The 27658-nt window shown below is 39.8% G+C and overlaps 1 protein-coding gene across 6 annotated transcripts in view; it reads right to left on the bottom strand.

Annotated features, from left to right (window-relative positions):
* Positions 1–27205, bottom strand: part of LOC134521777 (core histone macro-H2A.1) — a 46185-nt gene extending 18980 nt beyond the window's left edge. For 3 of the 6 annotated variants that reach the window (XM_063348690.1, XM_063348687.1, XM_063348692.1), the window contains exons 1-5: positions 27076–27205; positions 18863–19063; positions 5978–6084; positions 4280–4477; positions 1736–1843 (exon numbers count right to left, since the gene is read on the bottom strand). In XM_063348690.1, coding sequence (XP_063204760.1) covers positions 1736–1843; positions 4280–4477; positions 5978–6084; positions 18863–19034 — 585 coding nt within the window. In that variant the 5' untranslated portion in view covers positions 19035–19063; positions 27076–27205. Of the gene's footprint in view, positions 1–1735; positions 1847–4279; positions 4478–5977; positions 6085–18862; positions 19064–27075 lie in introns of all 6 variants that reach the window. The other 3 variants (XM_063348689.1, XM_063348686.1, XM_063348691.1) reach the window with 1 other exon arrangement.
* Positions 27206–27658: the final 453 nt, after the last annotated feature.

Consider the following 27658-nt stretch of genomic DNA (forward strand, 5'->3'; position numbering starts at 1 on the left):
GTAAACCAGAACAAAGGCATTAATATATTATTTATCAGCTCAAACACGGCAAGAATTTCATTTTTAACTCACACATAATAGGACACAGAAAATTCTTATATTTGTTAGACATACCCTACTTTTCTTAGATTTTTACACTAACCATTTACTGCCTCTAAAAAGTTTCCCACAGGGAATCAAAAGCAGTATATAATCCGTGCTAGGCACAGCTCAACAGCACCTCTGCATTCTCTGCCCCTCAGAAAATAATCCATTCCATTTGGAGTGTTCGTTCACAGGAGACAAAGGGATTTTCATTTTTCGTTTCATTTTTCTTTTAATTATGTTTACTGTGTTACAAATAAAGGCTAACACATCTGGCCCCTCATGTGCAGGGCTAAGCGACAACAAACCAGTACAGGGACGGACATGTCCTACCAGTAATTTTTTCAGGGGGCTGCACTCCAAGTGGGTGAGAAAGCCAGAAAGTCCATTTCCCAGTACAAAGAACTCACTGGAAAGTTCTACAACAGACACTGGCTTTGCTCATCCCAGCTTAAAGCAGTCCTGGAGTTCACGATTCTCTTCCACTGAGCCCAACAGCAAAGCCCCATGGATTTGCTGGGTCAACACAATGCTAGGTCTTATTACAGGTTTCCTACGGTAACTAAAAAGAATTCAAAGTCAGGTCCAGAAGTCTGACATTAATATCTTTCTTCATACAGTAGTTTATAAATTTAGGGTTCTAATCTAGTCACCAAAATGTTTTTAAAAATATGTTCAAAACCACCTCCCTAGTAGTAGTCAAATAACACAAAAGCCTACCAAACCAGCCATCTAGCTCTAGCTGTAAAATTAAATGTGGAAAATCAGAAGTCTTGCAAAACATAACGTTACTCTCATGCATGTTAAACTTAGCAAACAAACTGGGGAAGGATAAATGGAGAATAACCTCAGCATGAAATAAAAATGAGTCAGAGGAGATACATTCCACAATGGACAATGGCTCATCTTTTATGACTTACAACACAATGACCTGATTACTGAATGATAGAAGAAAGATGCAGTTTTACTTAAAAAAATTTTGTATCACGAACTAAAGGCAGGTTTCAAGATAAAAGACCAAATTAATTTAACGAATCGTCTCTTTAAATGGATCCTCTCTTTAAGCAGATCTGTATTTGTGTTAAGCCACCCCAAGTCCCAAAGCATATTCACAGGGAAAGAAGGACTGTTGACTTCTAGCTTTTCATAAATGCATCATTCATCGTTATACAGCATTAACTTTTGTAAATAACAAAGCAGAACAAAACACAAAAATCACTATTATGAACAAATGTCTAAAATAGGTTTTGAAAAAAACCTGTAAATCATTTACATCAACAATAAAGTGGGCTGCCCATTGGAAAAAAACATTTTATTCTTAGAATAATCTCATCTTTGGCAGAAGCTTTGCTGTAACAATTATGCTGTTTATGAATAAGGTGAGACAGATTACAAGCACACAGGCTTTCCTTCTATTGAGTATTTAAATATGTAGCCATATGAAGACTCATTTATGTATTTTTAAAACGTTCTGAAAGTTATTTCAGAGAATTGCTTTGTTCAAAAACTAATATCACACACCTCCTCAAGTGCTCAGTGGGGAAATGTCCATTGTACCTAGACGTTTTGGGGAAAGGGGGGTGGTGGGAGGGGGTATTCCCTAAGCAGCACTGAAAAATACGTATTCATTTATAAAAATGCAGGAGCATACCTTCTGGCCAAGAAACAGACTTTTGGTGGACAGGACTGTGAAACCATCTGCAGGAGTTCCCTCTGTTGTACTGTCAGCACTGGCTGATTTGCTCACTTCTCCCTGCTTCTTCTTCCAAAAATACAGTTAATTAGTTAACTCAAGGCTAAGAGAAAAACAGTTTAATAACACTAAGATATATGACAGGCCATAAATGCTTACCAGGCAATAAAATGCCAGTGCAAACACTGGATTTTCTCCTTTAGACTAACTAAAGTGACTGATTACAGCTGAAGGCATCAATAGGGGAAATGACATCAACGTCTGCATATCTACATGTCTTTTCTTGCCTACGACAGCACACAATTCAGATGACAGTTGTCTTCAATGTTGCAGGAAAACATATAAACAGCCCCAAAGTTTTAACAGCTTTCTAATGGCTTGTGTGGAAAAAGATAATGTATCTATTTATATGTGTGGGCAGACAACCATTTTAAGGCAAAAACTGACTTGTCAGTTGCTTTGAAATCTGGCCATCCTTAGAGGCAGTGGCAGGAGAATAGAGCTACTTTCTACCTGACTAGCAGTAGGAAATGGGTTGAACAATCTTCTCCCCCTTGTTTAACACGATCACCTTCATCTCCAGTAAAACTGTAGGGGGAGAGGGACTTCCTCTCAACCACCATTCCTTTTTTCAACTGTGTCACTGAAGCAAAATGATAGGTTTTAGGAATGAATTGATTTACTGAATAAAAATGAGAACTATGAACATTTTGAACAGGATGCTTCATGAAGCTAGTGAATTGACTGCTGTGGTTACAAACTCAATTGGTGCCAAAAATCATTTCATATTCTCAATAAAATTACTACTTATGATTTAATATAAATAGTTGGTGCCTCCGGCAATGCCTATCCTGAAGCTGAAAAGCACACCTGGAATATTAAGCAAGCCACTGTTCTCTTACTGTCCCTTTCCAAAGTACATAAACTAAATCTGTGGCTGAGCAACTAAAATGACATTGATGCAAGGCTATATTGGTGCTTCTAGAAGCTGTAAACATGCTTTACTTTACACAAATGTTTAGAAAATTAGATTTTCATGGGTCCTATTTCAATTCCCCAGGAGTTTACTGTCAGCCAAATACCAATATAGTAAGCAGACAATACAGTTTATTGTGTGGAAGAAAAACAGAACCCCACAACAGACTTCCTGCTTTTGTAATCAAGTAGGGGGGGGGAAAAATATCCAGATTTAGGGAAATTATTAGTGCACGGTTATTAGAAGCACTGCACTTGAAATGTCAGCTATTAGGTGTTCTAAAAGACAAAACTAAATTCAACAGTTCAACAAACAAAAAAATGAACCAGAAAAAGTGACCAAGTAAACAATAACAGAGACACAGGGGAGGAATACAGAAGCTTTGTTTGACAGGGAAAGCAACTTTTCACATGCACTGTCCATTTCGTGTGAAATTCAGGTACTTTTCTTCCTACTTTCATAACCTATTGCTTGACAGTAGTTGTTTTGCAAAAAAAGATCCTTGGTTACACACACACACATTAGAAAGATTCCCTACTCCTACAAACTGAAACTGAAAAAAGGAATGAGGGCATGCTCTCCTTAGCTTAGAAAGAGACGTTATTCTTAGTTTCCTAACAAGAAAAAAAAATGACATTTTGGTCCTCTTCCCCTCATCTCTCCACTTCATTTTGAGTAAGTTTAGTTGATTACTAGGATTTAAAAAGACGCAAGTCTAAACATGGAATATTCTCATCTGTAACACACGAAAAACAGAGAGGGACATTTGTGGGTCTTTAGCTCAGCCAAAGAAATTCTATGTAGCCACAATACAGTTTCTCTGATGCTGCAAGTCTCAGCTACCTGCTGTAGCAGAACTGCATCCTACTTCAGAAGGAGTATTTCACCCTTTTTGGATTTCATCAAATCAATTAAAGAGGAATCTTATACTAAGCTGGAACACAAAAAACATTTAAAACCCCAACAAACAACAGAAAAATACAACACTTGAAAACATGACTCTGACATGCCAATGGCTGGGGACATTATTACAATGCAAGTGAATTAGGCTGTTGTTTTTCTTCAATATTTTGAATTGCAAAACACTGCCTTAATGTGACTTCACTTTTGAAAAAAATACGCAGATTCCCCGTTTCTTGCAGACAAATATCAATACTTGAACAAAGTCCAAGCAAGCTTACTCTGCCTTGCCCAATGCAGGCACCTGCGCAGCCACCGCAAAGCTGCCCCTACCATTGCTACGTAAGATCTCGTTTGATGTTGGCATCTCCAGCCTGTGCCTACCTAACTAACGACTGTTTCGTACAAAGAACAGAGTTATTTACCGCTTGCCTGCCTGTCCTGCAGATCTGTGCCCCTGCTGAGGGTTTTCAGCCTTCCAGCAGCACTCCTTCAGCATCTGCTTACGCTGCTACTGAAATCCTTATTGTTAAGAACACATGGAACAGAACATCTACCCTACGTGATGCTCCCTACAGCTACTACAAGCAAGTTTGTTTGGTTTTAAAAGAAACAGATTACTCTACCTTGGATTTCCTTGCCCCTTTCTTGCCACCTGTTTTCTTTGATACAGTTTTTTTCTGTGATGGAGACTTTGCCTTCTTTGCTGGAGGTGGAGTGATGATGGCTTCCAGTTTGCCTTTTGATCCCCGCTTCTTTGCCAACAGCTCTGGGTGAATATTGGGTAACACTCCACCACTGGCTATGGTGACCCCTTTCAATAGCTAATAAAATAAAAGTTGCAGATGACAAATTTCAGCATTTACTCACCAATAAATAGAAAACGGCAGTTAACTGCAAACTTTGTACATTGCCTTAACTGTTTTTTGTATGTTTCTCAACACATTATCCTTGAAGAAGAGAGACATGAAAAGTATATGAAATGAAGCTGATCACGTACTAAATTTTAACTATAAAGGGAATATGTATTCTTATTGCATATATGCTTGTTACTGTCAGTATCTCTTGGGCTCACACAAGATCTGTTTTCTGTGAAGCCACGCAATGAAGACTGTTACCCAGCTGCAAGAAAACAGGGCAGCCCCAGCCCTGATGGCTTGGCAGGGCAGCCTGCGTGAGGGATGGCACCCAACGTCCATGGTACAGGACTGCAATGGGTACCACGCTCCAGAGAACCCAATATATGTCCCAATTGCTGAATCTTCTTGAAAGGGCATCTTTTAAAATGGATTTTTTTTTTTCTTAGAAAAAGAAACTTCAACTGGAGGGTAACACTTATACAAATCTCTATACCTGGAAGTCTTCAAAAAAATCTTTAAGTAGTTGAAGAAAAGCAGATCAATATTCAAAAGTGTGCAGTTCATTCAAGCCTTTAAAAGCAGAGGTGAAATATATCATGTTCTGTATTTAAAACCACTTTAACCCATTTTTTATACATCTAACTGGGACTAATTCACTTATTCAGGAGGATACAAATGGTGACATCAAAGTCCCTCAGATACTCCCACCTTCTGATTCGTGTTTACTGCTCCCCAAGCACAACTCAGAGAGGCTCCAAGCTTACGAAGGGATGATGAATGGAAAGTATTATCAAATTTCACACAGACCCAGAAGGAGGTTGGTTTGGGGATATTATTTTTTTTTCCTGCTCCATCATGATACACAGGTTTGGAAAAAGTATCTTTTCAGATGTGTTTTTACAGCACCTCACACCAAGGCACATTAATCCCAGCCAGCGCCTCCGGCTGACACCACAAGACTGTAATAAAAACATCCAAATATTTTTTGGTTAAATTAAAGGCCTCTTGAAATCTGCAAAGGACACAGACTTGCAAGAGTTCCAGAGCTCTTAATTCTGTGGTCACAATGGCAGACTTTAACGGGAACAGGATAGGTCCCACCAAGTCCTAAGCTGCTTAAGGGAGAAAACGAAAACAAACAAAAAAAAGCATCTAAAGGTTTTTTCCATGTCTCTGTAGAGTTTATGACAACGTCCCACTTTAACAGAGGTAGTCGTGATAGTGCGAGCAAATGTCACATTGCAGCTCCACTGCATTTTTACACATTTTAAGAGTCCTGAAATAGATAATTAAGCTGAGCACTATAGTTAGATACACAGGCAGTGTGCTTGTGAATGAATGAGCAGTTTCCTGGTGGGCTGCTCAATAAGCAGAGGTCTTGAGTTACAATTCAGCTATATGGAAAGACAATTTAAAAAGCCCTAAAGGAAATCCTGGCCCTCACACAGTGGAGTTTTTTCTTACCTGATTTAATTCTTCATCATTTGCTACAGCTAACAGGATGTGTCTAGGAGTGACTCGACCCTTCTTGTTGTCCCTTGCTGCATTTCCAGCCAATTCAAGAATTTCCGCTGGGGAAAAAGTAAGCAACTTTTAATTACATTGTGATCATTAAGAAAACTCAATGTGTTATTTAGCATCCCTGCAAAAAGATACCTGAATTATATCATGTTATTCCTAACTGCTGTAGAACACCCTCAACAGACATCTAACCCTAAAATCATCATTTTCTTTTTATATGGCTAATAACTGAAGGGTGAATGCACACTTGAAGTCCTGTAGTCTAACCTATATGTAGTTTTTTGTCCTTTTAAAGCAGTTCCCCTGGATTATTGACTCAGTGTTCTTCTCAAGGCTACTGTGTGTTTATCTCCTAGGATCCCTCTCCTGTCAGGTGATGGAGTACTAGATGTACAAATGGTTTTTTTTCTCAAACCTGTCATAAATGTGAGTTCTGGCTTGTATCACTTTTATTACTAGAAAAGATGCTATTCTCAGGTTCTCATCTTTAACATTATGGAAGCATGTAAGCACACATCCAAGTTCGGACACTAAAAATACAAACTCTGCTGTTACACTGACTTAATGATTTTTTCCTCTTTGAGAAGTTTCTGTCCAGAAAAAGTAATTAATGAATTATGTTTGTTTGCTTCTAGTAAATTATCTCCTTAGAAAAAGTTTCCAGTCCTGACAAAATGCATTTAACAGCTGTGGATATGATGGCTTTTACTGGAATTAGGAAAGATTAACTTGCTCCTTTGCAGGGATCTATGAAGTAAAAGGCTAGAGTGTTACCTGCTGATTTATCTGTCTTCAACTCAACAAGCCTTAGGCAAAGAATGCAATTAATTACAAGAAAGTCTGGGGAACAATTAAAAAAAATGACATAACGTGTTTGTTTATCTGACTTTGCAATTATGTGCTATTGCTGTCTCCACTACACATAACCTTTCACCTCCCTCTGCAAGGACTGTGTTTCACTATTGCTTTCGGTATATTTCCTTTTGCAATCCTGGTAATGTTTGGAGAAAAAGAGAAAAAAAGAAAATGAAAATGCCTTTTTTACATCTATTACATACTATTATATTTAAATTTAACATTAGAATAGGGTATGAGATTGAGTTCACATTTAACAACTGACTATACCATGAAAGCTCTCCCATAGGCGTGCTTTAGAGGCACACACAACTGAATTAAGACATTAATCTCAAAATGAAGACGACTAAAATCAAAGCTCACATGACCATGTACCTTTACCATAACACATAGTAAATCTCAAGTAATACTACACAGCACAGACTATGTCTGAATTTAACATGATTCTTCAATTATTTTTCATGCTAAGTCCCGTAATAACCTAGTTATGACACCTACTGGAAAACTTACAGCTGCTTCCGGATGTTCTACAGTTAAAAGCTTTATCGAGGATTTTGGTAGGCTTTCGCTACTTTTGTGCTCTTCAAAGTGCACAATTAACTTTATTATAGGGCGAGATAGAATATTAAGTCTAAGCCCCCAAAAGTAACTCAACATTTCACACTGACAACAATTGCTTTAATTTATTTTTAAAGAAGGATTAGCAGGGTAAGGTCAACCTGACTATGCTTTCCACACCTCCAAAGAACTCAATTAAGCTGGCATAATCCTTTTCACATACTTCTCAAAAGCCACAGTGCAGACATGCGAGGTTCAGCTTGCATTCAGCGCTGCATACAGCCGCCGGTGGTGACACAAGACCTATATCACCTTCCAACGGAGACGCTGTGCTCCCGGTGACAGCCCGCACGTCCCCACCGACCTCGGTATGATTCTGTGTCACTGGAACAGCCGAGCATCTCCACCTCTCTACATCAGGAATTGTTTTGTTTGTATCTCAGACTTTATTACCGGTTGAAAAGCATGAGAAGCATTTGCCGCAAACAGCAGACAACTTTTTGGTTTCCCTCTGCTTCCCCCACCTCCGCTGCTTTACTGCATCAGGCACCGCTAAACAGTCGGGCCGTGTTATTCTCTGCAAGTGAGCAGCAGAACTATGCGGTTTTTGTAACGAAAGAGTCTAAGAAAGTGTTATGCCTGTAAAGCACAGAGGAATGTTTTATTTGTTCCTCATAAAACTAAAATGTCTGCCTCGTACAGTGGAGAACTGTTCTTGTAAGTGCTAAGCCCTCTTCCTTGGACAGGAAACTCATTTTGAAATTACAGTTTTCTAATGGTCCTTTAGGGAAGTTGAGGTACCCCACTTCCTTTTTGGGAACAGAACGCTCTGCACTGGCATTGAGGACCACAAAAGAGGAGCTTGGGGAGAGGGAGAGAGGAGGAGGAGGGTGGAATTTTTCTTCTGGCCTTCTCCTCAGCTCTCCGATAATAACCAAGCATCGATCATGTGTGTAGAGACCCACAGCAGAGAGCACGGCAAAACCCAGCCACGGGGCACCAGGCTGGGCAAAGGGGCACTCTCCCCTATCAAAAACCAGAAGATTAGGAGGTATTCGAGCTGAAGCCAATCTAGGCAGCAATTTTTAGATTTAGCACTGTCAGAAGACGAACCTAATCCAAACCAAACAGATCAGAGCACGTATAAACGCTAGAAATGAAGACTTTCTGGATCCGGATGGGATCCAGACTACTTGCTTGGATTTCGCTCGCAGCCAGCTTTACTTTCACATCTGTTTTATGCTACTGTAACTCTAAAGATTTAAACGGTGTTTCATCCATGTTTTAAACCAATTTTAAATTAGGTTAAAATCTAGCTCCCTCTGTAAGGGAGCCGACCCAAATTTCCAGAGTAATCACTCCGGATTTAGGTGTGAAGCTGGAAAGAGTAGTAGGTAGGAAAAGGTAATTAAAATTGAGATTGGATCTGAATTCTTAGGAACCCATCTTTGGAACCCCTGCCATTCTACCAGGTCCAAAGGTTTGAGCCATTGAAGAGTCCTGTTTCATTAAAGGTAATCTTCCAACAGTGGGAAAAAAAAAAAAGACATTTTTTTGAAAATAAAAAAAACAAATAGACGTGATTTTGAATCAACTCCTGCAACTGAACAGGGTGAAGAGAGAAAGCTTTGCTTCCATGTATTGAGGCAAAAGAAAGCGTTAAGAGCTTCCATGACATCAGGATTCACTTTATCCAGCCAGAAGACCAAAACAAGAACATTTTACAAAAATGAGGCCTCACAAAAAGGATGTAAGTTGCATAATGTCTATTCCATTCCTTTCATACATTCACTCAAGGCATTTCCTCCCTAGAGAATAATTACACCACCACCACTCAGGCAAAAGGCAGCTCTGAGACACACTTTACAGAAGTACTGAACACCAAAATCTCTATTTGTTTTAAAAAAGAAGAAAATATACAAGCTATTCAATATTATAATCTTTTGATGCTATAATTCTTCAATTACTACATATTGAAATTTTAGGTTAATATGACGAGATACTCTTTATATTTGCACAAATGTCTTTTTCTGTGCTTTTAAATAATTTCAAACAAAAAAAGCAAAACAACATGTATTGCTTTCACTGCAGATATAAAACAAGCCAGCAGAAAAGCTGTGGGAAGTACATAATTAGGAAAGAAAAAATTAAGTAGGAATGCCATGTCAGCATGTACGGACAGCTGTTATGTAGCAAGAAAAGGGACAGATGCCTTAGGAGTCTGACTATAATACAAACACATAAATTTGATTTCAAAGACAGAGTTGTGGTCAATATTTTTCTTCTTTTCAGTCATCTTTAGAGTTGTGGTCAATTTTTTCTTCTTTTCAGTCATCTTTAAAGTAAATGGTTAAAGTCGGAAGAAAAAGTTCTAGAAGTTAAGAAATTTTCTCTTAAAAATTAGCCTAAATGTAGTTCTCATTTATATCAAATGAAAAAAATCCTCTGCGATATTTAGAAGTAGGTGGATGAACATGGGTAGTGAAAGCTGGTCTAAGCCTCTTTTCAACGCTTGAACCAAAATTGAGTTTTCTGCTGAGGTTTTTAAAAGTTCAGTTAAATATTTTTAAAAGAAAAGAAAACAGGTTGCGTATCTTTGTACTTAAGCCTGAGATAAGACCACAGGAAAAGCTGCTCTCAAGGCATTTCCTACTCAAACACAACCAAAAAATGTTAGAAGTCTCCACAGAAACCTCATCCTGAAGCAAGTTTTCAGAGCAAGTTCCTCATCCTTTACTTGCAGAGACCCTGATCTCTTGGACGTCCTACTAAGTTCCCAATTTCATTGTTTGCATTTCCCTGTTTCACAGTGGTACCACTCTGCCTTGAATACCGTTGCTTTGGTATTTCACAACACTTGCAAGTTTTGGAACAAGAACTCAACACAAGGCTAAAATGAAACAAATTGCTCTTAGACCTAAACAAAGCGGGCACAGTAGCAACTGCAGACCTGGATGGAAACAAAAGCAAATGCATTTTTCTCCCACTCCTGGAGAACGCTCTAGTTAATTTATCCTACTTTTCAAACAAAATATTAGTGGTCATTACTGAATAAAACTCCTTTAAAGCCTAAATGACAAGGTCTTTAGCTTATCATGCATTCCGGGCTATAATACTTTCGAAATATAAATACTGAATTCAGTCTGGTCTGAGTTCATCCCCAAAATCTTTTCTTTTTTTTTTTTGGTTTACATTTCAACCTAAAACACTGCTGTTGCATTGAATCCCTTTGTCCACCTTCTCTGCAGGGAGATGAAATCATAGCTTTGAAAATGAAACTCTTAACAACTAACAGGTGATGTGTTGACACAAGGCCAGTTTCCGAGCATGCAAGTTCCAACAGGAACAAGTCAGGGGTTTCTAAAAAAAATCTGAAGCCTCTTCTCAAAAGAAAATTCAGAGCAATATCCAGAAATCAAAGAAAAATGAATGTTGATACAATTCCACTGAGAAAATATGTATTTGCTACAAAGCCAACTACATGACAAGGAGTCTGTTTATTGTAGTTTAAATTAATCATCCTTCCATCAGCATTTTATTGACTTCAGAATCATTCTACATGATTCCGTAAGGTTTTAACCCAATCAACCGAGACCGTTAAGAGTTTCCTGCATTCTTCTCTCTGTGTATTCCACCCAATCCCCCCGGAATCTGCAGTTGTGAGAGTGAAGGTAGAATCATTTAACAACACTTTTCCTCTCATGCATTCCAATAAAACAGTTCTCAGCCTTGGTTCAAAGTAATGGAAATTTGATGCAGTGAAAATCAATTCAAGAAATTTTACTGCTTTGAACAAGCCTTGATGAAACCTCAGCTCTCACCAGGGCAATCATTCTCTTAGGATGTGATAAAACCCCCAAACCCTTCAGTCTTTGGTGTCTGAGCTGTATCAAAACTAGGCCCCTCAAAGAAGAAAGTGTTAACTTTGCCAAGTTATTGTAAGTTTTGCATTTCTGTGAGGCAGATGACAGGCTGATGTTTACATAAAACTCAAGTTCAGGCCACAAAAGCCACTTCCACTTAGAGCCTTCTGATCTAACTCAGGCTTCTTTTCAGCTCTTTTCTAGACTTTAATACCATCCTTTTTTTTTTTTCTGTAAGAGATAAAAAAATTAGGAAGTTAAACAACATTGTAATTTCTCGGTTTACTATTGATCTGTAAAAGGTATGAGAGCTTGCTTTTCAGGGAAACCTGCGAGTTTCATCTCAAATGTTATTTACTACAACAGTCACACCTCGAGTACTAACTTAAAAAGATATAGCCTATTTCTTCTCCGCTGAATTCAAGAATCCTTGTATCAAACCAAGTATCTAACTCAAATTTACCTTTTTGCTTTTTCAGTGAAGCTTCCTCTACCTAGCAGTTTACACTTTGCTGTTACTCCTAACAGTTTACATATGTTTCAGAAACGCGCTCAAACATGATTAATGTAACTGCTGCCAGACTGTACTTGATCAAGTGCAGGGCGTACGCTTTGGTCGGGCTGTTAGAGAGTACAGGAGACTACTCAGGTCTTGAGATTGGTCCTGGCTGTCTTTCACCTTTGCAGGCACACGTTAGGAACTGGCTTTTCCAAATATTAAAGATGTCAAGTGGCTAATACCAATCACCTACTGAAAGTCAGTGAACATTAATAACGTTACTAACGAAAGAAGAAAAGGAGAGGACTTCATACTGTAAATTTGGATTTTACTGGAGTGACTCCCAACCCTGGGCTTGAAAGAGGAAATGGATGTGTATCACAGGTGTGTACGCCCCTGCCCCTACAGAGAGGAGCAAGACACACAAGCCAGTGTCAAAGGCTTTACCCTATCAATGACCAAAGGCGATGCAAACCATACATGCTGCGCTCCCACGTGTACTCATTTCATCGTGATCTGGCAGACGGCGATAATGATTTTATTAGATACTGCCTCTGACAGTGAGGGAAGCAGGACTCAAGGTTTATTACTGAAAATATTAAACTGCTGTTGTCTCCAAGTCATTCCCCCACATCAAGTCTTTTTGTATCAAGATAGCAATGAAAACCATAATAAATACAGGTATCTGTAGTAAAATACAACTGTAATTATTTAGAAGAAAAATATTTACAAGTATTTTATTTCCCCCATTACTTTACAGAAAGAGAATACAGGAGTGGTTATGTAGCACATTCAACATTTTTTCTTGGAAAAATCTATGTCTGGAGAAAAAAAAACGTAAAAAATCTATTACTTTGGGTGTTCTGTGGTAGGTGAACGTATGGACTTTGTTCCATCGCAGCAAAAAAATACATCTAGCCTGACATCCTGTCCTCTGCCAGTGACCAAGAGCACATGCTCAGGAATATTAAAGGAACAGACAAAATGCTGTTTTTCCAGAATATTCCCTCCAATTCCAGCCATGCGCAGCTTAGCGGTTTCACAGCTTAGAAATATGACTGTTACTAGAATGAAGAGTATTTAATTCTACATATAAGGGTATTAAAATATAAAATAATTTAACATTTTCAAGGGAGAAGAAACAATTTGGTGATCATGATGTAAAAAACAAACCAGCCCAGCATTTTGTACATTATCACAATATGACACACGTCACAATGCAAATTCTGACGCATTTTTACTGCTCTGAAATAAGTGTCTATATTGACATATGAGTATGCACTGTTAGGGCTTTTATTGTGAGAAGATGCTTTGGCTTTTATTGTTTTTCATCAAACCTCATCTGTGAGCTTGGAGAATACCTTAGGACCCTAATCAGGTAAGTAATTTTGTATCAACTTTGCTTTTGTAACTCAGAGATCCACTGAAGTTTATGGGACTACAAGATAAGATAGGTTCATACCTAAGAGTTCACAGGGTTGGAGGCAAGGAAGGGCTTATCAGTGAAAGATAACTCTTCATTTGTATACATTTGAAGCAGAGTGATCCATGAATTTTTAAGTTCAGAAAGAAAGTTGGTCATTCAACTGGTAACAATGCAAAGTTTTATATCTAGAGAGGCACTTCTTACAAGTATAGCAGTTTTAAATTGTGACAATCTCACTTATGAGCATGACACAAGAGGAACGTTACAAAGGAGCTTTGCTATGCTGATATTTTCAAAAGGTCTCTGCTTGTGAGGCTATCGCCATAAACAACGCTGCTGTAATTTAGGTCCAGTATTAATCCACTGGATCAGAAGAGGCAGTTTCATGCTTGTTCAAGTAAGGCACGGGTCCTACAAGCCCCTAATTTATTTTAAACCTCTTTTGGGACACGGTCTGTGGCACGACACCATAATAGGGATTAGTGTTTCTAAAGCTGCCTATTTAAACAGAAGAAATGTATCTTGGTAGTGAATGCACATTTCAATGGTATCATGAAGATACTGACAATTAATTCCCTTCTTAAATTTCATTACCGCCTAAGGACCGTTATTTATGGTGGTCTCAGAATGCCTGGAATTTGAATCTGCTTTTAACCTAACACTTTTTTACTGTGGACCTCTGAGCTCCCCTCTGCTTCCAAGCAGAAGTTCAGCAGTACATCTGCTTTGACAAACAGGGCAAATCATAGTTTTCCTCTGTGACCCTGTAAAAATTTTCAGCAGCAAGCAGAACACAAGAGGTGAACAGCAGTTCAAGTTGATCAGCTTGCACATCGGAAAGTGAGCAGCTGAAGTGAGCAGCTAAACTTACTGCATTCAGGAAGGACTTTCATTTTGCAGCCAATCAGTTGCTGGCTTAAGAAAGTTTTCCACATCGAAAATTAATCAAGATGAAAATGCAATGACCTGAGCTCCAGCACATGAACCTCCATTAAGGGATTCTGGTGACATCAGAAGGCCTGAAAACAAAAACTCAGGTAAGCACCAGAATGCCTCAGATGCAATTCTAACTGTGGGATTCAAAAGGTGCTTATTTTACATTTCGACAAAATACATGATCAACAGCACACAATGGGCAATAAAAATCCAGTTGAGAAAAAAAAATCTAATGGAGAAAACAGACATTTAACATTTTCTCCTACCTTACTTCAGTATGTACAGAACATATATAAATCAAAGTCTCATTTCTTCTGTATTCCTGTTCTCCTGCTGTTTTATAAACTTCTCCTTCTCCTCATTTGCTATGACATTTTGGCAATTGAAAATTATTTACAGTGTTGAGAAGACGATGGGGGGCAGGGGGAGCAGAAATCACTTGCAGGCCTGGTTCCTGCTGCCTTTAAATATGCTCAAGAGATTTCTAGTTTTTAAGGGCAAAGGAGTATCTTTTCCAGTTAGTAAGAAAGTTTGGACTATCTTGTAACTTGTGCAAGCTGTGCATCTGAAGGGAACAGACCTGATTACATGTATGGCTGGTCCCGTTCTGACAAATACAAACTACGTAACTTCATCTGAGTGGCTGCAACACCCCAATGAAGGCTGTGGCCATCCTCCTAGTTTAGGGTTTTTTTTGACATAAATTGATACTGATGCACCACTTTGCAGAGAACATGAATGGATTCTGAAGTACATGTTAGGGAAGATAAATAGGCAACAAACAATTGTAAAACAAGTGCCACAATAAGGAAAGAAGACAAAAAGAATTACTAACACTGAACATTTTGCCTGCTTAAAGCGGTTGATAATGCTTAAAATTAGTTCTGCAGCATAAGCAGAAATTAATTCCCTGCAAGATAGGCAGCACTGCATGACCTGCTACTGTAAAGACGGAAAATAAATAAGAACCATACGTTACAGTTCTTCAGCATCCCCACTATTCCTTCAGAGTAAAGAAAGGAAGTAAATCCACTTGCTTCCATATCGGTAAAACTCAAAGGCACTTTTTCTGCACATTCACCCACTAACACACTTGCACCCTATTTCCAGTGGACATTACACATTATTTCCTTACACGAAAAGTATGAAAGAATAAGCAGATGGTATGCTTAAGAAACCAAAATGGGTGTGCTGATGAGAGAGGTTTTTTTTTTGTAATATTACTTGTAAGTAACAAAAACCTTTAATGAATAAGTAAGAGAAGGAGAATACTTGCTGTGCAACCTATTTATATGTCAAGTATATTGAAATGCAAGATAAGGAAAAACACTTCATTAGGAGAAGACAAATTGCACATCTAATAATATAGTAGTTTTATTTTTAAAGTTACATAACAGACAACACAGGGAAGATGTACTCCAGCCAGCCCCTGCAGAAGAAGTTGTCAGAAGCCAAGAGACTGAAACGCAGCACAGCAAAGACACGCTGTTTTTAGTTCTGAAGCAGACAGAGTAATTCCTGTGAGCTAGAACACTGCATGTACCTGCTAGTGAAGCTGTACTGTGTATAAACACGCTAATACAAAAGTACTAGGACAATATAAATGTAGATTGCAGAAGCACTTCATCAGGTAGACTGAAAAAGGGGTTAAATTACAAATAGGCCCATACACTACAAGAAATTGTAGAATGCGTATTTTTAGTTTCTGATGAGCAACCAGACATACATGGTAACGGTGAGTTACCTTCAAAACACAAAGTGAATAAAGTCATAATTACCGATGGACCCAGAACAGAATTTCAAGTCTGAACAGCTGGAAGCATTACGGAAGTTCAAATCTCAAATTGAACCAAACCAAAAATCCCAGATCTGAGCACATTATGGGCTAATTTCATATTTACAGAGTTAAAACTTCAGCAAAGGCCAGCAAAATTTAGCACCTCATCTTCTAAAGGATTAAAGTCAGTGCCATATTCTGCGCACACATGAACTAGTTTTCAAACGTTAGTAGGTTCCTTTCTATTAGGTCACGTCTCTGTCATTTCCCCTCTGAGTCTTTTCTGAAGTTCTTTCCTACAACTGCTTTTGATATTTTACGTTTCTCCACTCCTTCCTGGATGCACAGGATTGCTTTTTTGATTTAGCCAATTTATTAGCATGCCACTTCACATGGGCTCCTTCCTATTATGTCACGTTCCGGCTTTTATTTTGAAATGATTGAAATGCTTTGATTTAGTCTCAGATCATGTGCTGACATGAGCATCTTTAAAAACGCTCCTGGAGAGAAGTCAGGATTTCTCTGGTTTTGTGAAGTAATAACTGCCAAGAGGTAAAAAGAACACAAACCAAAAATCTCCAAGCATCCCATTTCAAGAGAGTGTTTCTGAATTATACTGAAAAAGGATGACCTGAAGTTCAGAAAACATACTGAGCATTAAAGGCTAAAAAATTACACTATATATAGTGTGAAAAACTTAACAGAAAGAGAAGGGGGGGGGGGGGAACCCACCAGACTGAGAGAGTCATAAAACATAAAACTATTTACTAACTCAGTAGGGAAAGAAAAGAGTATTTGTGCTTTTGAAATGCATCTGTCTGTAAGAATGAAAGAACACCCTGAGATACACGATACTAAGACTATCTACCTAGCCTTCAGAGGAGTGAAAAAAAACAAACCAAAACACCAGCTCAAAAATATTTAAAGGGAGAAAAAAAGAAGGTGCTTTTCCCCTTAGCTCTCCTTTCCCCCTTCCTTTTTTCTCTTTTGGCTTTTTTTTTTTTGATGTTAATTTCCTCAGACAGTTTCCCAGGATGCACAGCAGTTAAAGAAACACCTTTATTTCCTCAGCCTATTCTTAGCTGCCTAAACCATCACTGCCTCAGTAAACACTTTAAATCAAACAGTTAACCAATAACATGTGCTGCTCATTAGCAGTGCCTCAAGCTCACCTGTATTGTTCTGTTTCTTTAAAAGGGCAGCATTCAAAGTACCCTTCACCCTAAGAAGCATTTTATTTGAGTTGTTATTGCTGCAAGCAGGAACCTCGCTGAAGGAAATGTTAATTTTTTTTAAGGCCATCTATGCAGTTTAAAAGCATTCTTTTAAAGAAAAGGCACAAATAAAGAAGACTATGAGCAAGTGGAAAAAAAAAAGGATGTTTGATGGCTGAGAAAATTCAATAATGTAATATGAATACCTTACAGAAAACAAGCACTCCATTAACTATTCTTAAAGTTACCAATCTTCGTCTTTAAGGGAGGAAGAAACTTTACAGAAAAAAACAATCAGCCTATTTTTGTTCTTCAATGCCAATATCCCTTATAAGGTGTCTCTTATAATATAAGACAATTATAAAATTGTCTTAACAGTCAGGTCGCTTTGGTTTTAAATACTCCCAGCAAAGTTAAACCGCACGCTTTGCTACTTTGTGCTTAAGTCAAAGAAAGAATGAAGTGCATCTCTTCCTCAGAGACCCAGCACATGCTTATAGCTTAAAGCCTACTGTCCCTTGAAACCCTTCTATTTGCTGCAACCAGAACATTGACATAAGCAAATGCACTGTAAAAAGAAACACTGCTATGAGAAATGAGATCCAATTCAAGCTTTTCCTTAGTCATGCTAATAGAATCTGTCTCCAAACCCTAATCCATCTACCACTTGTGTTTTTTTGCTAGATCCCTAGCCTGCAGGTATCTATTTGTAAGTCAATCTGGCAACATGAATTTGACTGAACTGGTGGTTTATTCTTATCTTTTCCTTTTTTTAAAAAAAATTATTTTATTTTAAGCAAGCCACTATAGTGAAAAGCCCTTAAATTGATGCTATTGCAGTTGGGGTTAATTTTCCATTGGAAGACTACTTCTGTAATGTTGTTTATGGGGTAAACTTGCAGGGCTTTAAGTCTCTCATGAGTGGAGAACTGCTACGTAAAGATCTTTACTTGCATGTTTAGTTGTGTATGTCTTTGGACAAAGCATTTTCTTCCTTTGAATTTTCTTTCCAAACAGAGGAAAAATAATACTTTCATCCTCAAAGAAGGTACTGTGAGGATGAGATAATTATTTAAGGTGTTCTCATTCTGATATGATGAGAGAAACAGAGAAAGGACTACAAATGTAAGCAAAAAAGCTATGTTGATCTGGGGCAGATGGACAGAGTGTGCATTTATATGCAGACTGAACCAAGCAAATTGCAAACGGCATATGCAGTCTCAAAAATAATCTGTAAATTGAACAAAAATGTTTAAACAATGCTGTAAGCAATCTCAGCCCTGTGTAAACACTGAGAAGCGCTCTATTTAAAAGAAATGTATATGCTTAATAGACAATTATAACCCAAACAAAGCCATCAGGCACAAAATTGGAGCAGGCAGGACTGCAACACTGAAGGCCCAGCCCATACACATTGACATCAGCAGGAATCCTTCTGACTGCCTATGTGGAAAAGAGTGTTTACTACAGGTCAAAGCTAATCTAGTGCTGGAACGCACCAAGGCCATCAAAGCCCTGAGGCTGGGGTAGGGATGCCTTGATTTTGGCTTAGATGTGTGATCAGCATACCATTTACTTCAGCTATAACTTTTTTAGTCATCTATACAACAGAGGATCTTTTTCATTTTTTCTTTCTGGGCAAACTCAGCTTGTATTATTATTTTAACTGCTGCTATTTCACATTGTTCAGCAAAACCTACCAGTCAGATATTCCAGTACAGCAGCCATGTACACTGGAGCACCAACACCAATTCTATACTTCGGGTGGCCTTTCTTAATGTAACGTAGCATTCTTCCAACAGGGAATATGACCCCAGCCTTTGCAGAGCGGGAAGTCTTGGTTGACTTCTTCTTTCCACCCCTGCTGGACATTTTGTCTGTATTGGGTCTGGAACAGCACTCTATATATTAGGAAGAAAAAAAAAAAAAAAAGATAAAGGGTTATCAATAAGGACTGATGCTGTAATACCATATAATGAATTTCAAGACAGATCAGTGTTTTGGAGTAGGCAATGAATTAGGGTGCCTAAAACATACAGAAATGATTAATCTGCTTTGGAATTACTTTTCTAAAATTCCTAACAGATTAAACCCACTACCATTAATGGAGCAAAGCGTGATAACTACCTAATGTAAAATAGAGCTTCTGCATTAAAACAGAGGATGCTTTCTGCAAGGAGACAGACATAACCCTCTGCTTTCGGGGAACAACTCTTGATTTGGCATTTGAACAACTGCAGTAGCACCGTTATGCTCATTAATAACGATGTTCCTAACTAGGAAAAACCGCATCCACTAAAGGTTTCATAAAGTGTATTCACCTTCCTTAAAGAACTAGATTTTCAAGCGTGTGTGAATTTACAGAACAAAGGCTTATGCGTGGCAAACTACATCTCCTGTACACTAAATGTTCTATTTTCCGAAAGATCTGAAATGAACCCCTTGAGATTTGAACCCACTGCAAACCAGCTATCTCCACGTCAAAGACTGTGCCACCTTCAATGTGTCCTCTAGGAATCTGATGAACTTCAATCTGCCACCTTTCCTTAACATAACAGTGGTCTAAACACCCAGCAGATATCTGACAACTGTATCTCAGTTTATGTCGGTGAAGAAACCTACTGCTGATACAGCTGTCACACATATTTTTTTCTCTCTTTGATTTCTGCTCAGGCTGTAAATAGAAGCTGACAAATCCAAAGAGGTGGAGGGCTTGCAGACTCTCAAGGTACCTTTGAAGGTTTAGGCAATGCACTGGGTTTTGAAATGAACTCAGAGGAAAGGAGACTGCCCCCATCTCCTCCTCCCTCCCGCATGCCTGAACTCTCAGGAAACCAGCAGTATGCATCAGCAATACACATACCTCTGTGCATCCCAGATCTTTCCTTGCTGCACAAATCCTACCTAATACAAATGCAAATTCACTGGTGCGTTTATATACTCCACAATGAAACCTCCTTAAGCCTGCTTTCCCATCACACCATTTCTCTGCTTCCCTTCCTGTTTTTCTCTCCTTTATTCTGAATTCTCTCCTTGTCCTCAAGAACCTAACTGTATTTGCCATACATCTGAATCCACAATGATTGAGTGAGCTCAGAATTAGGCAAAACAGGTTCACCAGCCTCACTTCTAAGTTTTGCAACTTCTGTTCTGTGCTGACATGTCCCGCAGTCTTTTAAATCTCAGTGAGTCACCGAGATTCAGACTACACAACTATCAAATGAAGACCACTCAGGATAACTAAAGAAACACCAGTATCAAACATTTATTTTCCTTTCCACTTCCACACTCCATTCATCAGAGAGTCCATAAATGCTCCTTAAAGGTAAACAAAGAAATCCCATCTTATTAACTCAGTTGAAAGTCACACTACATTTATGAAACTGATCTCAAAAAACTGACAGGAAACTTTGCAAGGGGGAAGCCATCAAAAGGGCTCTTTCTCCTCTCCTCTGCTGTGAGCTCAGCTCTGTAACAACTATTATTCTGCAAAGAGGAGAACAAAAGCCAATTTTCTTGCCTTGAGAAACTGCCTAACTGGAGCTCACAACTGATTTCAAAAACCTTCCATTAAATTGTGTTTTGTCATGTAGTTAGCTCTGTCTTTGTTAGCAAGAAGGCTGGGTGTGGCTTTGAGTTGGCTATGGACTTTCTGCCAGAAATTATTTTCATCCTTCATAATCCATTTTCATCAATACTACAGATGTTTGATCTCACAAATGTTAAAAAATTCACTGAACCAAATGCTTGGGAAAGCAGGCATGAGAAATACCTGTGCTTCTAGACTCCCCCATAATCCCTTTGTTTTGTAACTGATCAGTGAATGATGCAAAATATAACTTTTCTAGGAAAAACCTACAAGCCTTAAGCAATAAACTTCTATTAATCATTTGGCTTATGAGTTTATGGGATAGTCAGAATAGCTGGAAGAGAATATGGAAATCCTTATTTCCTGATGTTGGGGTTTTTTTTCTTTGGGAGTGTGTCATCTAGCCATCAGCTGCTGTAACATTTGGATCAAAGTATGAGTTAAGTATGTAGCAATACAGAATTACTGCCAAAGAGGCTTTGAAAGAGATGGAGTAAACACAGCTCACCCAACCTAAAAATCCAAGCGGAAGACACACATGGGTGGCTGTGCTGTCGCTGGTAACAGAAAGAAAAAGAGCACTGCCCTTTCATTTTTAGTTCCTAGACAATGACTATTGATAGAGAAGTAAGCGAAGTGGTTCCTTCATACGTCCAAAGAAATGGGTACTGTGTATCGCTGTCTCTGGACACATACGACCTGTCCAAAGCCATGCTGAGTTTGCTGTTAACATAGTATCATTTGTCATGCTAAACTAACCTTCCTCATATAACCCTTGAGCAACTTGCTGTTAGTTTCTAACCTCTTTCACCTGGTGTTCAGAAGATGTTTTCTCCTTTAACATACTATTCTCTGCTTAATACCTCCAAGTCTCCTGTTATCTGCAGCTAACACCTACCCGTATATAAAACGGTGTATTTTTTTCTTTCATAATAAGCTTATTTTATCACTTCCGCAAACTCTAGAGGTTAATTTCCCCCTTTATTTTATACTCCTGGTCACATTTCTCTCACTAATATTTAGGATAACCCCGAACCTATCTTGACAATTAACCTGATCTTCTCACACTATACATTAAAGAGCTTTCTAGCTCTAAGTCTATTTGAGAGGAAAAATTTTGCTTGAACTAGAAGGGTGGGGGGACTTGCATATTGAAAAAAGCAAGAACTTCTGGAACTTACAGCATTAAAGGTGAAACACAGTGATAAAGATGAGGTACGATAAAGATCTTCCTGTCTCAAGGATCCCATTCCTACAACACGTAGTGAATCACTGTATCATTAGATGTCGGGGAAGGAGGGAGGGAAATTCCAAATAAGTTTCAAGTACCACTTTTAATTTTGCCAATCATGTAATTTGGAAGGGGATAAAGAGAGCCTGGCATAGACCTTTTTGGGGCTTAATTATGGATTGAGGATTTGCAGAACCTGTTTGTCCTGCCTTTGAGTGGAGGGATGGCCCAATGAGCTCTCACAGTCTTTTCTCTACTTCTAGTTCTCTATGGCAGAAGACAAGGGGAAGAGAAGAGATTTCGTTTGCAACAGCCACACAAAAAAAAAAAAAAAAAAAAAAAAAAAAGTATTGAAGTGAAATGTGAAGAGTATGGCAACAGATCAAAACCAAGGAAAATCCTGTGCCTTACATGTTCTCAAATGGTTTATCTTTGTAACACCAGAAACTCTGGAATGCTGCCAACGTTAATGAACCAGAGCTGTTTGCTGAGTCACTTCAAGCCAGCGGATGAGGAAGGCAACCAAAGGAACCTTATCACATGTGCCATAGTTCAGACAAGATTTAAGCAGGAAAATTAAAAATAAAAAAAATAAAAAAAAGAAGAAAATCACAGTCAATGACAGTCAATGGACCAGTCCTTTCCTTTCTTTCCCCTCTTCTGCTGTTGCAATAGAATTACTAAGAAACTTTACCAAATACATTTCAAAGTGTTCTAGTATTTGACAATAAAATTATTTCATTTCAATGTGACAGTTCACAAAATTATCCCTGTGATTATCAGGGGATATCACTGAGGAGTCATCTAAGTCCACCTTTGACTTCAAATCAGATTTAATGCAATATTCTTCAGTGGTTCTGCTGTGCTTGGACACAGATTGCCCTAGTTGCAGAATTTAGCACCTGATTCATAGCCTTTTGAAACTCCCTTAAAGACAGTAGCAAGATTCATACTGCTTTCTAAGATATCAAGATTCACAGAAATGTGAATCTGATGGCATATTAACTTGTCTAACAGCAAAGATTCAAGCTACAAGACTCCTCTGCTGTCACATCTTTGCAAGCCGTAAATATATTTTCTAAGAAACAAAATATTTAGGTGTAGTGATGAAATCAGCATAATTAAAATTTTTCTGTTTGAAATCGGCTGTAGGAACTCTGGTCGGCCATATTTTTCTGTGTGAAGATAGATACTCCACTAAACCACACTTTCAAATACCATCTTCCTAAAACGCGCATAGGCATCTGTTTTTCTAAAAGGTTTAACATCACTTAATTTTGAAAGTACAGCCTGCACCTCCTGGTAAAGTGATACCTAATTTCCAAATACCAGTGCTTGATTAACTCAGTCAATTTGACACTTTCATGAAACAGCAGTAATAAAAAAACCCTGCTATCAATAGTTTTCAGGTACTGGTCTTTAATGACTTAACAAATTACTAATGAATGCTACTGCTGTCAGGCAGGGACTGTTCTGATCATGGACTTACATTGGTGTATTAACTACACTCAGGAAACAGATGATTAAATTTAGATCACATCACATCAGTAAGTGTAGTGGAATCCAGGACACTGTTACTACAATAGGATAAGTATTAAGATTCAGTAATTATTTTTTCTCCTCTTTCCAGTACAAAGACTAAGCTGGAAAGTTCTTTTTTTTTGTATCACAAGAGATTAACTGCAATGCTATTTTCTTTCCATTGTTTCAAAAGATAAACAATGTAAGTGCTGCCATTCTCTCTTAAATCTGTCTATGTACTATAATAGTAGCCACTCACCAAACACTTTTTGAAAAGGTGCATTTGAATTTGCTTTGACAACTACCTTGCTCTGTTCTTGGCTAATCGGAAACTAGTCTGGCATACTTATAAAATGCACTGCTTATATAGTCAGTATAAAATGGTCCCTAACAATGCTTGCCTAGCACAACAGTGTCTCAGCCAGTGACTGTGGTTTCTAGGTACAACAGTAATAAAAGAAGAGCTAATCACTCACTTATCGTTTGACCTAATGTGATTTCAAATTTTAGCTTAAATGCTTTATATCAAAGCACACCTTGTGGTCTGAAACAGACTGAGGAGTGAAACCTGTAGTGAAACAGCCGTTCCAGCACTATGTTAATTTCTCATCTGAAAAGGCAGCACCATACATACATTTATTTGTGCTTGGAAAACCGAGAGAACATTCCTCATCTAGGAATGCCCAATAAGTGTACTTTCTGTTGAAGATTAATAAGACTAAAATTCCCATAAAGAATGTGAAAAAGAGGAATAACATTTTCACAAAATCTCTGTGCAAAACAAAATACTGTTGCACAATTGTATTCAACTGGCAAAAGTCCCTCCCACAATGGGTCTGAAACCCCAAAACAAATATCCCCTTAATGCACAAACCTCCACTATGAACAGGACTGGGAGCATGACAAGAGTTTTAGCTGGGCATCCTGCCACCAATAGTCAGGAAAACGTAAATACAATTGTCTTCACTGACCACTGCTGGGAGTACTAGCATGAAATCAAGCCCATTTGTGCATTATAGCTTTTTGTATACTAGGCAGGAAACAGAAAAATTGATACAGGACCTTAAATCACTGGACCATTTATGAATTCAATGTTCAGAAAAACTGTTTTAAAGAACATTTTGCAAACTTCTTTGCCCCTTGACATTTTTGGAAGAATGCAAAAACACAAGAAAGAATTCACATGGATGCTTCCAAGGCAAAATAAACATGTAGAATGAGATTTAGACTGCTGGGGGAAGGGAGTGCAAGAACTCAGCCCACTGAAGCAGCCATGAACAGCATGATTCTAGCATCACTCCAAAAGGAGTGAAGACCCTCTCTTCAGGATGGGTCTGGGTAAAGAAGTACAACCTCTTTATGTGCCTGTAGCCTCTTTCCCTGACAAGTGAGCAGGCAATGCACTCCTTCCACAAACACCGAATGTTTCAGATTTTACCTCTAGGAAGCACTGAGCTGACAAAACCTAATGCTCACTGTACCAGGTCAATATTCCCTCTCCCAAGGGAGGCTGTCTCTGGAGGCTCTTTTTTCCTCTTGTGGCATCAGTTCTAGATTCCTGCTCCTTTATCCCTACTTTACAACCTTGCTGGGGCAGGACTTCCTTTTATACAGAACGGTCAACAGGCTGTGATCCTGGTTACCGGAGTTGTAAAAAAATGCTTTCAAATTTCTTTGAAAGCACAAGATTTTGACCATTCTTCAGGAATATTACTCTATCACCTATCTTATCAAAGCTTATTGCTATATATTGCAGTTTTACCTGGAAAACCAGGCAACTCCTAAGAATAAATTTAAGCATGCTGGTTTCTTTTAAGACTAAGTTTGCAGTGGTGGATTTGTCTTTTTGCTAATGCTGATCTATAAAATAAGCAGTGCTTAAGGACTCTACCTATATTACTATCATTAGGCCAAATTCTAATTTTACTACTAGTTTTTAGATCAATTACGGCTTAATCTACACTGTCAACATTTTGCTTTACTGGCAATCAGAAGAGTATGCCTTACACACAAGAAAGCCAAAGTTACTCTTTAGGAACCCAGAAGGCCTAGATTTCAGTGTTAAAGCTTATGATACATAAAACACAGCAAAATAACCTGTAACTGTTACTAAGTAAGCAACAGCGTAATTCCTTTCTTTCAGAACACTTAAAAAAAACAACCAAACCAAACATGTTGGGTAGTTTTCTAGAGAATGCTTGATACAAATCTTTCATACTCAATTGCATTAAAATACATTTTTCAAAGCAGCAGTAATTGTCTCATTCCCACCTAAATATTTTAATTCTGGGTTGAGCCAAAGAACCCAGGTTTCTGTTTTTATTAATTGCTCACTTGCTCCTTAAGCTCATTTATTTCTTCTGCTCTTAGGAATGGGGGAGGCAGTGGATCTGCAAAGTTCCCTACAGACCTGTTGCTAAGTGACAGCCACACACAGTCCTGGGGAAAAAATGGTCGTTCGTTTGGATGGTCAAGAGATAAATAACAAGCCCCATACAAATACATTTCAACAACCAGTCTCCTTCCAACAACACAAATGAAGCAACTTCAGTTTTCCAACCAGCCTACTTGCATAGGAGCTGGTTCCAAGTGCCGGCTTCAGATGCAAATTAACGGGCCTTCTGCAACTTACTTTTAAAGATTGCAGAGGAAAGAAAAGGATTATAGGAAGATATATGTTACAGAAACAGTTTGCTCCCCTTACTGTCTCCTACATGCACAAACGTGTCAGTCTTTGGTCTACATCCAGGCGCTCCTGTGATATGCCTTGTGCCGAGCCCTAGGAGCCCGCATTCACCTGCGTCTTGCGGCACTTGCAGTCCCCCAGGAGGAACACCCACAGCCAGAGCCAGGCCGTGCAGGTTGCTCGGATCCTGCAGGCAGACATATTGCAGGCTACACAAGAAGTGACAGTTCCGAAAGAATAAGGGGCCCCGTTCCTAGACAAACATTTAATTTTTACCACTCTCAGAAGCCTTTGCTTAGGGTTTTAAAAAGGTCATTTGGCTTCTTTTTAACTAAGTCATTCACGTGTGGCAGGTAACTTTTATGCCACGCTTTCTTCACCCCGAAGTGAAACACACCGAAATACACGTTCTGCTGCTTTTTTTGCGGTCTCTCTACATTATCTTCTCCTGCCCGGTGACCCGCGGTGGGGGAGACGGGCAGGGCTCCGTGCGGGCGAGGGCAGAGCGGGATGAAGAACGGCGGCTCGACACCCCCCGCCCCCCGCCTCGGGACAGCCGGGCCTGCGGGGTGCCCTGGGCTCCTTCCAGCCGCCGTGCCCAGAGCCAGATTCAATAGGGATGAAACCCCGCTGCCACCATTTCGCTGGGAGCGGGGCGCATCTCCCCTCTTCACCCCAGCCGCAACAAGAAGAGGCAAAACCCAGAGCCCGCCCGGGAGGGGGGGCCCCGATTTTACTTCAGGGAACGGCGAGGGGGGGGAGTGGGGGTGCTGGGACCCCCCCTCCTCCCTCACAGCCCACGCCGGGCCGGCTACCATCGCGCCGCAGCGGAGCCCCTCAGCGCCCCCCCGCCTTCCCTTTCCCCCACACGGCGGCAGTGACTTACGGCGCGGCCTCCGTCGGCAATATGTCGGCCGGCGGCGGCCCCGCTGCCGCTGCCTCCGCTCCGCCCGCGGGGCCAACGGCAACGGCTCGACGAGCGAGCGGCGAACTCCCACAATGCCCGGCGCGATCGCGCGTCACATCCCCCCACCCCGCCGCCGGTTGGCTCCGCCCCTCACGGCGCCCGCCTCGCGCTCCCTCACGGAGCTCCCGGCCCCGCTTCGCTGCGAAGCGCGGGGGGGGCTTGTCACTTGCCACAGCGGCCACCCGGTGGTCACTCATGCCGCTGGCGCAGGCCCTGGGTTTCCCCCTCCGGCCCCCGCGGCAGCTGGCCGCCATGCGGGCGGCCCGGCCTGGCTGTTGAAAAGCTCCTTCCCCGCGTGGGGCTGGGCCTTGGCACCGAGTCCGCCACAGCTGCTGCCGGGCCGCCGCTCCCCGCGCCTGGCCAGGCCATTGTGTATGAACGGGCTCGCTCTGCCGCCTTCAGCGGGGAGGACAAAACGGGGGTTTATGCTACGTTCTTTCCCAAATGGAGTTTCTCGTTCAGGGAGGGAAGTGAAGGAGTGACTGGGACATTACCGCCGGCA

The sequence above is a fragment of the Chroicocephalus ridibundus genome, chromosome 11 (genome assembly GCF_963924245.1).
Source record: "Chroicocephalus ridibundus chromosome 11, bChrRid1.1, whole genome shotgun sequence".
Classification (NCBI taxonomy): domain Eukaryota; kingdom Metazoa; phylum Chordata; class Aves; order Charadriiformes; family Laridae; genus Chroicocephalus; species Chroicocephalus ridibundus.